The sequence below is a fragment of the Schistocerca piceifrons genome, chromosome 6, assembly GCF_021461385.2.
Source record: "Schistocerca piceifrons isolate TAMUIC-IGC-003096 chromosome 6, iqSchPice1.1, whole genome shotgun sequence".
In the NCBI taxonomy this organism is placed as follows: Eukaryota; Metazoa; Arthropoda; class Insecta; order Orthoptera; family Acrididae; genus Schistocerca; species Schistocerca piceifrons.
In genome coordinates, this window is record NC_060143.1 from 350,534,461 (window position 1) to 350,547,559 (window position 13,099).

Genomic DNA, 13,099 nt, shown 5'->3' on the forward strand with positions numbered 1-13,099 from the left:
TCCTTTCCTGTAGAGTCCACAGAATTGCCCAGGCCCTTATGTTTCACATTTCATGTTCCTTTAATGTTTTCAGGGAGAGGACTCTGCACAATGCCGACTGCCATCCACTGGTCTCCACCTGATAGTGCTCCTCCTTGGATGTCCTCTCCACAGATAACTGGCCCAGCCTCCTCCTCCAGCTGTGCCCAATGCTGCTCTTTCCACTTCATAGAGTAAGCATGCCCAGCCTTCTTGAGGGGCATGGCATTGTGCACCCACCAGAACATCAGTCCCAGTGCTGCCATGCCGTCACCCCAGTATACAGCCGGGCACCTCTCACACCCTTGCCTCCAATGTCAGCCTTTTGAATGCCGACACTTACTGACACCTCCTCAGCTTCACTATATCATGATGCTTTGTAAGTACAACTGATGCATCAGCTTCTCTGCCACAGCCCAGCATCACATACCTCATCTCTGCATTGCGCCCTTTCCCCCAAGCCTCCTTCTCCATGTCTCCTGTAAGGGGAAGGGTTGCAGTATCCCTGTGCAGTATGCCTGGATAATTCAGCTGTACCACATCACATTCAGCCTTCTGGCCACTCTCTCACCACAACTCGACTGCTGGAAAACAAACACAAGACTTCACATCCATGGCCGATAAACATTAGCATATTTACTGGCTGACTTATGGAAAGCACCAAACTACACCATGGTGCCAGTGTCACTCCAGGGGACCCATGATCATGGACCTATTTCCTATGCTGTCATGTGCCACCTGGAAACTGTCTGTGTAATATGCTTCTGCTGGGTGTGTACTTAAGGACTTCACTTGCAGTACACACCACAAATCATTACGCTGTCACTGCACAACCACTGATCCCAGCCTCACTGGGCACTGTCTGCCATGTGTCCTCCAGTCCACTTAGCCATCGCAAATTACGCCCACACTCACTACCGACCATTGCCTTGTGGTCTTGGCTGTGGGACAATCTTTCTTCAGTGATCAAACCTGGACTCTGACTGAACCTTCTGACTGTTGGATGCAGTGTAACCTTATTTTTTGTTGTCTAGAAGTGATTCTTTATTTTGTTCTTCTCATGATGAAAAACCAATTTCATTGTTGTTTTGCAGTTTTAACCTCAGGACAATGAAAAGCCAATTTCATCGCTGTGTTTTAAGTGATTTTTTAGCCACATGAATATTAAAAACTGACTTTTCCCGTCCGATGTGGTACGACCGTGTGCTGAGAGATAGGTTTATTTAACTTCTAGGGTATGTGAAGTAATGCTTCCAAATTTTGTATGTGAAAACTTTTTAAGCTTTTTAAATAAAATGAACTTTATTAACATTCTACATCTATATATTTATTTCTTAGTCACTGTGGTGATGAGATACCAGTTTGTTGATAACATCACTGTAAAATGTTTGACTTTGTTAACGGATCCATAACCTGACCTTTGCTTTCACCACTTCATCACTATCAAAGTGAAGTCCTCAAAGTGGTGTTTAAGGTTTGGAAACAGGTGAAAATTAGATAGTGCCAAGTGGGGATTGTGTGAAGGACGATTCATAGCAGTGAACACAAGGAGTCGGATTGTTGCAGATGTCACAGTACTCGTGAGGTCTGGTATTTCATGCTGCTGGAGAGGGTGTTCCATGAGTGAACAAAGTTTTCTGGAGTTATAAACTTAATTATAGCATGCTGTTTCTCACACACTGACATACTTATGCTATACACTAAAATTCAGAGCCCTCTAGTGACAGAGGATTGCAACTTTCATCAGTGAAGTGGGAAAGTCAACAGAGCAATAAGCATGAAGTGTAATACTTTCAATGATATGGAGAACACACCCTCGTAACAGTGCCACATCTTTTGAACGGCAAACTTGTGTGGCCATGCACATAGCACAATACGGATGGTATACCACAGCCACCATATCACGATTCATCTGTCGTCTGAAGCTGAACCTGTTTACTTTATGCCACTTACAGTGCCATCTAGGAGGAAAATTTTCTTTTTTTCCCATAATGTTTCCTCCTTCTGTGATAATAATCCGTTCAAATTTGAAATCATTCTGACCGGTTCTTTTTTTTTTTACAGTATTTTGAAACTGAAACTTTTAATTATAATCACCCTGTATTTATCCATAACATATGTTCTCAGATGCACAGAATTTTGAAACTACTGTAAAAAAGATGGTCATAACATAAGTCTCGATAAAACTATTAGAATTCCATCCATGATGAAACGTGAATGCAGCGGAGTTGCTTTCACGTCTTCAAATGATGCGATTATATAACCAATTGAATTCACGATATCCCGTGATTTATGGGGCTTTACGACAAGTTTATTAATTTGGATAGAAGCATATGGGGCCTGAAAATGGCATAATGAAATGCTGAAACTGGTTGCCTTCAGAATAAAATAAAATAATATCTTAAATTACATGCCTGTTGGTGAATTTTATTGACATTGACAATTACTTAATGAGTCGGTGTCCTCTGGTCATGATGGACCAACAGAGATGGAATCCTGTATTTTTGGCATTTCACCTGGAGTGAATAAATTGAGCTACACAACAAATTTTACTGCCAGTGTTTTCATTCAGGCAGCTATGGAAGGTATCACATATATGCTACATGAATGTTGTAGGACCTGGTAGACACACAACACATATTGAACTTGGATGAGACAAATGCAATGAAAAATAAGAACAAAAATTTCAGTTTGACCCATTCAGCTGACCTTACAGCAATGGAATTTGTAGTGCAAATCTCACAATTTGCGAGTACACTCAAAAGTTCTAAACAAACCTGACTGCTGGTTTCAGTGTACATCATTCGTATTGGTATTCTTCCATCTTCCATTCTCTTTTCAGGTCCAAACTCTTCTCAGTTCGATCATTCTGCTCCAGTTTCGTTCCTATCATCTTCATTTCTCACTCTGTCTCTTCTAGTTTCCCCTAACATACTTTTTAGGAATATCATTTCACTGGCTTGGATTCTACTCTCCTCTCTTCTTCACATTGTCCAGGTCTCTGACAACACATATGTAAATATGGTGGTAAAGTACGTCTTGTACATTGCTTCCTTACACTTCATTGGCAACTCTCTTCCTCATACTAAGCCCCTCACACACTGATAAAATATCTATATCTGCATCTACATGATTACTCTGCAATTCACAACTAAGGGCTTGGCAGAGGGTTCATCGGACCACCTTCAAGCCATTTGTCTACCATTCCACTATTAAACAGTGTGCAGGAAAAATGAACACTTAAATCTTTCCACACGAGCTCCGATTACACCTGTTTTATTTGATGATCATTCCTTACTATGTAGGTGGGTGCCAACAAAATATTTTCACACTTTGAGGAGAAAGATGATAATTGAAATTTCATGAGAAAATCCTGTTGCAGTGAAAAATGTCTTTGTTTTAAATATTGCCACCCCAATCCATGTATCATATCAATGGCACTCTCTCCCCTATTTCATGATAATACAGAATGGATGGCCCTTCTTTGAACTTTTTTGATGTCCTCCATCAGTCGTGTCTGATGTAGATTCCACGCCTCACAACAATATTCCAGAAGAGTGCAGGAAAGCATAGTGTAAATGACCTCTTTAGTACACCTGTCACATTTTTTAAGTGTTCTGCTTTGCACACATTATCTATGTGATCATTCCAATTTAAGTTATTTGTAATTGTAGTCCCTAAGTACTTAGTTGTATTTACAGCCTTTAGATTTCTGTATTTTATCCTGTAACCGAAATTTTCAGATCTGTTTTAGTATTCATGTGGATGACTTCACATTTTTCATTATTTAGAATCAGTTACCACTTTTTGCACTATTTTGCAAGTGGTTGGTCTGTAGTATCCTTTTGCTAATTTCTATCTCTGTCCTTGCATTCTCCATTATCACATTCCTAGATATGGCTTCTTTGTCTCCTCTGGTTACCCCCATAGTCTTATTTTTCTCCATACAGTATTTAATGCTATATTTCATGATTTTTTGATTTAAAATGTGTAGTAGTTGTACATTCATACTGTTGGTTTCCCACAACACAATATCATTGGCAAATGGCAAAACTTCTATTAGATCATTTCATTAAATTTACTGTTTGTTAAAGTGTCTTCAATTAAACTGATTTTATTTTCCTAGTCACTTGTGTTCAGAGACGCAGACTTTGAACTATTTTTAAATGGGTTTGTGACTCAATGAAAGTTGCCAAAATTAACTTTAATAACTAGATTATTCAGAAGGCAATTCCTCAAGTACATTGGAAGCAATGGAGTGGTATACTCTCAAATTTATAATCTTATCTTTTTCTTGATCTTATTTGAAATGTTTTAAACTCTGGCTGTATAATACGTTGCACTGACACAATTAACCCCTGTGATTAAAAAACAAATTTCATAAAATTACTGTACTAAAAATTATAAATTTTTGTTTATGTGAATATATATTATCATAATTATTCTATTGTGCTGTTAAGTGAATTTCATTTTCTGTAAATTATTTTCAATTTAACTTTCTATGATTTGATCTTACTATGACTATATCTTTACTAATGTACTTTGGAACGATGACTGGGTGCGAGTTGATTGTATGTTGTCTGGCTGGAAGGAAGGAAGGAGAGACGTAGTTTTTCTGGAGTTGCGTACAAATGTAATGTATTTCACTGCCTGAACATTGTAATTGATGGCAGCAAGACATCTAGGACAATTAAAAATGAAAATTACATACAGATCAGTTTGTTCTCTATGTTATTTCAAGAAACACATCAGCCTATAGGGTTTCCAGATCTACAATAGAATCTGAGTTCTAGACATCCATGAACATTTATTACATTTTACAGCCATCCAATTGTGCATAACAAAGGAGGTCATTAAAGCGGTTCCATTGTGACCAGAGTAGTTATACGTTTGGATTTTTGACAGTGTTTGTTTCAGGTGACCAAAAAGCATAAAATTGTGTTGCAAAGTGGAACAGTTTTAAACCAAATATAATTTGACATAGTACATCCGGAGAAGTTTTGGAATGACAAAACACTATGGACATGGATGGTTGTATAGGTTGAAGCATTATTACTGAAGTTGATGCCATCTACCCAATCCAGGACATAATAAGCTAAGTACCAATTAAAACATTAATTTTTGTATTTTCTCAGTGCAGTGTTGTGTGAACATTTTGACTGGTTTTTTAACATTGATAATTTATGAACAAATTTAAAAAAAATGGATTTATGATCAGAACAATGAAAGAAATATGCCGAACCTACCAGCTTCAACTTGTGAATCTGAACAGGACATAGCCGATAAAGACATGTTTCAGGATGTATTAGACAATAGTCAACCAAAACAGTAAATGGAATCAGTGCAGACTGGATTTTTAGGTAGTAGCGTGTTAGATTTGAGTCCAGACTGTGAGAAACAAGAACAGTCGCATGTGAGTGAAACAGTGCTGAATGAAAAACACAAACAGTTAAATTTACAAGACATTTTTACTGCATTAATGTCATCAATGGGAAAAAAATAGTTAAAAACTTGAAAAAAACTCCCATTCATGGAAAAAAAATTCTGAAAAACTTGAAAAGTCTATAGTCTCAAAATGTGATCTCATTAGAACAGAGCTTAATGCACAAATTGCTAATGTTAAAAAAAGACTTGGTGTTTTTCTCAAGTAAAAGCTATAGATGAATGTGTGAAAAAAGTAGAGGGGAGGGTAGAGGCTTCAGAACCCAAAATACAATCATTAGAGACAAAAATAGGGGAAGTAGACAAGGATCTTAGATCTGAGATAGGTGCTGTTGAAGTCAGATGTAAAGATGCTGTTGGAAACACTAGTAAACAAGCTGCAACCTTTATAAATAAGCAAAATGAAAAAATAGACAATGTTGCCTTAGATGTAGATGAAAACGTTCAGAAGATAGCCAAGACTCAGGTGTGTCAGACTTACATAGTGATGTCACTATTATCAAAACACAAGTACTATTGTTACAAGATGGGGCTTATCTAAAAACATTCTGTAATGTAGGACACCCAAACTATCCTACTCTGCCACAAAAGCATTTCCCTGGTGACAAGTATTGTTATCCCATTGATTTTATACAACATTGCCATGATAGTTTTCTCTCTGGTATGAGTGATGATACAACATTGCCACGATAGTTTTCTCTCTGGTATGAGTGATGAATTAAGAATTAAGTTGATTAAAAGATCATTAGAAGAGGAAACCTTGTCATGGGCCAACCAACTTGACTGTAGCCATTTGTCCATAGATGAATTTGAACAGTGTGTCTTGAAAAAGTTCTGGTCTCACACTGAACAGGCAAGGATAAAGAGTGAGTTTTTAAATGGTCTGATGTACAGGGAGCAGAGAGGGGGTATGAAAGAGTTTTGCAAAGACCAGATCATGAAACTTGCACACTTAGACCAACCGTTTGATGAATTAACTCAAACACATGCACTTAAGAGAAGGCTACCAAAAAGAATTCAAATGGTGTTAGTTTATGGGCCAGATGATAGTGTAGACCAGTTTCTGAAATATGTAGAAAAGTTGGACAGGGTATAAACAGGTTTGGTCAACATATTGTCAGAGAAGAAGTTGAGTAGCGCTATGGTGTAGCGGTTATGATACTAAACTGTTGCATGGAGGATCATGAGTTCAAAACTCACCTGGACTGTACAGTTTTAATTTATATATTCGGTTTGAGTACATTCTAGAAGTATCCACAAGTGTCAAGCATCATTGTACTGGAATGTTCTGTAGCTGTACATATACTGTATGTGTTCTGGCCGGAGGCAGTTTGCTCTGCACTTTTGTATGTGCAAGTGCTGAATAAACCTTCATTAAGTGAAGTTAGTGTTCATCGTTCATCTAATTACACCTTCTTCTATGTGACAATATTCTGGTGGAGACGCTGGGTATTGGAACTTGTGATACCGCACATTATTGACGACACAGTGGGTCCCATCAGGCCACGACAGAGCCACTGTTTACATGGCGAGAAACCCGAGTTTGAGCCATATTTAACAGATCGCAATCTATCGGAGGCAGAAGAAGAAGAGGACGTTACGATGACAGCAACTGTGTGCCACCACATGAGACTTCCTTCCGGGTTCTCTGGTGACGGTCACCAAGATCCAAACAAGTGGCTGAAGGTATATGAGCATATAGCCAAATTTAACAAATGGGATGACACCGTGTGTTTGGCTAATGTATTTTTCTACTTCGAAGGCACTGCCAAGCAATGGTATGAGAACAATGAGAAGTTCACAAGCTGGGAAGTATTCCAGGTGGAACTGTGGAAGTATTTCAGCGACACACGACAGAAGTGCAAGGCTGAAGATAAATTAAAGTTCGGGGCACAGCATCCAGGAGAAAAGACAGCATCCTACATTCAAGATGTCTTGGAGCTGTGTAAAATAGTGGATCCTCAAATGAAGGAGGAAGATAATGTTGCACATCTCATGAAGGGTGTTGCTCAGGACATGTATCAAGCCCTACTCCTGAAGGAGGTTTCGACAGCAGATGACTTCATAAAATGGTGCCAGTATATCGAGACAATGCATCAAAAAAGAATTACACGCAAGAAGTTTGAACAGCTTCCAAACATCGTATCAATGTCTGTGATGGAGGAAGAAACTGATTTCACAAGTGTTCTTCGTCAGATAGTGAGAGAGGAAGTTCAGAAGACACTTGGATTGCACAGTGAGCAAAAACCCGAGTCACTTCAAGAGGTCACAAGGGAGGAAGTAGAACAGACATTGAGCTCAATCTCTCATCCTTCATTTCCCTTTAAAACAGTGAAAAAGTCGAGACCCAGGTGGAGTTACGTTCCTACAATGCCGCATGAGGAACCTGTTTGGGCACCAAGGAAGACTGACGTCTGGAGGACCCAGGATTAACCACCCAGTATGTTTCCACAGTGGATGACCGGAACATGTGATGCGCTATTGTGGAAAAAGGCAGCGGATATTTGATGATGCCCACGCCAGAAGACAGCCGATCGATCTTAGCTGACGCCAACTCCAGGACGATGAAGATGAACAAGATGTTGGTGCAGGACGATGTAGGTCACCATCGCTGTAAGCTAGCCGCTGGAGAGGACGCTCCTCAACACGTCAATCAAGGTCTCCATCACCGTTTAGAAGCTCCAGCCGATCACGTAGCTGCAGCAACCTGGAAAACTAAAGGGTACGACCTTCCTTGGAGGTGAGGCCTGCCAAAGAGAAAAATCCTCCGCCGTCGATCACTACAAAAATGACAGGAAACTACGTCAACATCCTCATGGATGGCCGAACAGCCCAAGCCCTTGTGGTCTCTGGAGCGTCATATCAGTCATTTTGAAGAAGTACTGTTGCCAGTTGCAGAAAACTGTATTCGTCGACAACAAAACATCTCTGCTAAGGGTGGTCTACAGTGATTCCTAAACACATGCACTTAGACTTTTTACAGAAATTCCATGACACACCTGAGGCCGGATGCTTAGGATTTACTAAGACATACCGTAGAATCTGCAAGAGATGTTTCTGGCCAGGTTTATTTAGGAGTGTCCGTCACTATGTGTCGCACTGTCAAGAGTGCCAGAAGAGAAAGGCAGATCCTCAGAAACCACCTGACCGACTCATACCAATTACACCAGCCGAAACACCTTTCCAGCATGTTGGGATTGACCTCCTTGGATGATTTCCAACATCTGCTTGTGGCAATAGATGGATTATTGTTAGCACTGATTATCTGACACAGTATGCCATTACAAAAGCCATGAAAACAGCCGAAGCATCCAAGGTAGCCAAATTCAACATGGAAGACATTGTATTAAAACACAGTGCCCCAAGGTCGTTAATTACGGATTGAGGGAAAGTTTTTCAATTGAATCTTGTGACAGAGATAAACTGTTGGTGCAACATTACTCAACACATGATGACTGCCTACCATCTGAAAACTAACAGGCTTACTGAACGCCTTAATAAGACCTTTGCTGACATGCTATCAATGTTTGTCAATGTTGAGCAACCCAGGGTAAATTCGAAGTTCCAGCGACAGGTGACAAGTGGAAAGGTAATGAAGAATGCAGCGGCAAGGGAAGTTCTAAGAAGATCACCGCCAGGGCGAACATCAGTCATTGGGAGTTGGAGTATGCAGGACCGATGACTCATTCCCGGACTAGGAGGACATTTGCCTACAACACCGCCAAACAAGACACCACAGGATTTACGCCATTTTTCCTGGTGCATGGGCGTGAGGTGACTACGACAATGGACACTGTGTTTCCGTTGCATCCTGATGATGTGGATGATGACTACATCGGCCATGTGTTAACCAGAGCTGAGGAAGCATGGCAGTTAGCTTGACTCTGCACGCTGCAGACTCAAGAAAAAGATTGCCAAAGGTTTGACGCGAGCCACCGCCCTGTTGTCTATCAGCCTGGCGACCTTGTCTGGATCTTCACTCCTGTTCAGAAGATTGGTCTCTCTGAGAAGCTGCTACGGTCGCAGGTTCGAATCCTGCCTCAGGCATGGATGTGTGTGATGTCCTTAGGTTAGTTAGGTTTAAGTAGTTCTAAGTTCTAGGGGACTGATGACCACAGCAGTTGAGTCCCATAGTGCTCAGAGCCATTTCTCTGAGAAGCTCCTTAGGCGCTACTTTGGACCTTATAAAGTTGTAAGACAGTTGTCTGATGTTACTTGTGAAGTTGAAGATTTCAACCCCGACACAAGACTATGAAAGATCAGAGATACAGTCCACGTCCTTTGAATGAAGCCCTATACGGATCCTGCTACTGAGGGTAAATTCGAAGCTCCGGCGACAGGTAACAAGTGGAAAGGTAATGAAGAATGCAGCGGCAAGGGAAGTTCTAAGAAGATCACCACCAGGGCGAACATCAGTCATGGGGAGTTGGCGTATGCAGGACCGATGACTCATTCCTGGACTAGGAGGACGAAACATCGAGACGCTGTTCTCTTAAGAAGGGAGCAATGTCACAGAAGAAGCTGAGTAGCACCGTGGTGTAGTGGTTATGATACTAAACTGTTATATGGAGGGTCGTGAGTTCAAAACTCACCTGGACTGTACAATTTTAATTTCTATATTCAGTTTGAGTATATTCTAGAAGTATCCACAAAGAATTTTAAAAATAGAGGTGGATAGTGGACAAATAATAACCAGCCCCCCCCCCCCCCTCCACATGTGAGAGATAATAATAGTAGAGGTGACAGGTTAAACTGACACCCTCCCTTTAATTTTATCCATATTTTGCAGCTTCAAACGTGACTGTACTCAATACACTTGAGGTATGAAACCCTCTCAGTTGGTGGAAACATTGCTAAACAGTCATTTTTGATAATAAACACAAACATAAAACCTTTACAACAGTGATTACGTAAAATTCAGAGAGTTAACACCTGTTTGCTTGTTTTCTGAGTACAAAAGTAATGCAGGAGATTCTTTCTCTGTTTGTTGTTAAAAAAAGAAAAGAAGTGGTTCAATTATACCAAAAAGGTAAGGTAATGGAATTTTACAAAATATATAAGTATATGAAATTATGAAGGGAGGGAAGTTACCAGGTCTGGGTGAGCTAAGTGTAGAGATGGTTAGAACAGCAGGAGAGGTGGGGATACAATGGCTATATTGAGTAATGAAAATTGTGTGGAGACAGAAGAAGATCCCAGAAGACTGGAAGAAGGGAATAACTGTCCCGATCTTTAAGATGGAAATAGAAAAGAGTGCAAGAACTATTGGGGGATAACATTGATGACTCATTGTGCAAAGATTTTTGAGAAAATTTTGGAAGCATGAATTAGGGCAAAATTAGAAGGAAGAATGAGAGAAGAGCAACATGACTTCAGAATAGGAAGGTCCACAGTAGATCTAATTTTTGCTGTAAGACAACTGCAGGAACAGCACTATGAATATGAAATAGATCTACTAATGACCTTCATGGACATTGAAAAAGTGTATGATAGTGTACGTAAAAGCAAAGTGTGGAAAGCCCTGGAGAACAGAGGAATAGCAAAACAGATTATTTGGAGGATAAGGGAAATGTACCATGGAAGTGTGAGCTGTGTGAAAGTGGGAGGAGAGAGATCAGCTTGGATTGAACAGAGGAATGGCTTGAGGCAGTGAAGTGCACTTTCACCGTTACTCTTCATTGTAGTGATGGATGATATAATGAGTATAGTAGCACAAGTAACTGGCGAAAGGAAGACGAAAACTATGGTGTTTGCAGATGATCTGGTGATTTGGGGGAATAAGGAGGAGGAAGTACAAGAGCAGTTGGACGTATGGGAACAAACAGTACAATAATATGGGTTGAAATTTAGTATAAGTAAGAGTGAGGTGATTATCACAACAAGAAAGAAGGAGAGAGGAATAATTGTAATAACAATTGGTGGGGAACGATTGAGGAGAATGGAGAGTTTCAAGTACGTAGGAATCCTGATACAGGAAGATGGAAAAAAACGACAGAGAAATAAACAAGGAGAAAAGCAGAAGCATTCCAGAAGAGTGTCAGAAGCCTGATATGGAGCAAGGACGTACCCCAAATCAGTAAAAAGATTATATACCAGTCATACTATGTCCCAATCCTGACATATGCATCAAAAAACTGGGTTATGAAAGGAAGAGAGAAAAGCAAAGTACAAGCTAGTGGGACGAAATTCTTGAGAAATAGTATTGGAGTGACAAAGATAGACAGGTTAAGAAATGAGATGATCAGAGAGTTAATGAAGAGGGAACCATTACAGGAGGAGATAGAGAAATTAGGGCTGAGATGGTATGGACACATTAAGAGAATGGAGGAGAAGAGGATACTCAGGAGGATACACGAGATGAAACTGGAAGGAAAGAGACCAAGAGGAAGACCGAGAGACAGATGGCTGAAAGGAGTAGAGGAATGCGTCCCGAAGAAAGGAGAAGACTGGACCAAGGTGAAGATGGAGAGATGGTGGCAAGACAGGAGACAATGGAGAGGCCTATGTTCCATACAGACCCGGCCAGAGGCTGGAAACTGTCCAAGATGATGATGATCAAATTATGTTGAACACTCTGAGTGACCAGTAAACATTTAAGTGTAAAAGGTTGTATAATTGCATGAGTAATGAACTTAGTACACAGTCTATACACAATTTTTGGTAAATTTTGAGGGAGTATATGGGATATATATAGCTGTTAGTAGAACAGTACACCTGAGATATTCAGTGTCATGCACTAGTTTTCAAAGTGTTTGTATAATGTAACAAGGGAAAGTACAGTTGCCTAGTGAAGTGTATTTGAAAGTAATGAAGTGATTGTAGGGAGTGTTACCTCTCTGACCCTTAAGTTGAAGTAATATGATTATGTACAGTAATGAGTTGTGCAAGCAATGCAATGCTTACACACAGTAAAATAATAAAACATGTAAATAGTGTAATGTCTGTTTCCATTGTTAGAGGAAAAGCTATACCAGTTGTGAGGTCTGTTGCTACATGGTGTTATTTTGTTAGGTTGATGTATTGTGTAAGATGGAGCAAGTGATTTTTTGTAGGTGATTATTATTATGGAGTTCAGTGAAGTAATGAGGTGATATTATGACGATATGAGATGAAGTTGTTATGTTGATGCAGTGAGGAGATATTTGATGTATTTAATGAAGTATTGATGTATTATTGATGTAATGGTAATGAGGAGAATGATATTAGGTAGGGACTGGTTAGGGAACCTGTCTTTTCTTAATGTGGACAAAGTTTATGAAAGACACACATAGTCAGCAAGGTTTGTAAAGCAAGTTGTTTGTGTTTTGAAGTAACACATGCAAGCAAATACTCAGTTGTATTTATGCAGAAAGGTTGATTCTATGTGAAGTGTGACATCTTTTGTAATTAGGCAACATGTCAGTAATCTGTACACTGAAAAGGGTTTAAGCATCTTGTTGGTAATTAATGTGAAGAACATGACACTTGAAAATAGGAAGCAAACTGGAGAATGTTTTTTAGTGAATCAACAACTGTACCTGTACACCACTACATACTTGGACATTGTTGAAAGGTAATGAGAAGTGAAAACTGTTTATTTCTGAACTTAGAAATTTTTTATATTTACACTGAATCATGTAAGGTAAGTCAGGACAACACA

At 39.7% G+C, this 13,099-nt stretch overlaps 1 protein-coding gene across 1 annotated transcript in view; it reads right to left on the reverse strand.

Annotated features, from left to right (window-relative positions):
* Window positions 1–357: 357 nt before the first annotated feature.
* LOC124803318 (coiled-coil domain-containing protein 103) overlaps window positions 358–13,099 on the reverse strand; it is a 51,082-nt gene continuing 38,340 nt past the window's right edge. Inside the window, exon 5 of the mRNA XM_047264501.1 lies at window positions 358–536. Within this exon, the coding sequence (XP_047120457.1) occupies window positions 358–536 (179 nt within the window). The remainder of the gene's footprint in view (window positions 537–13,099) is intronic.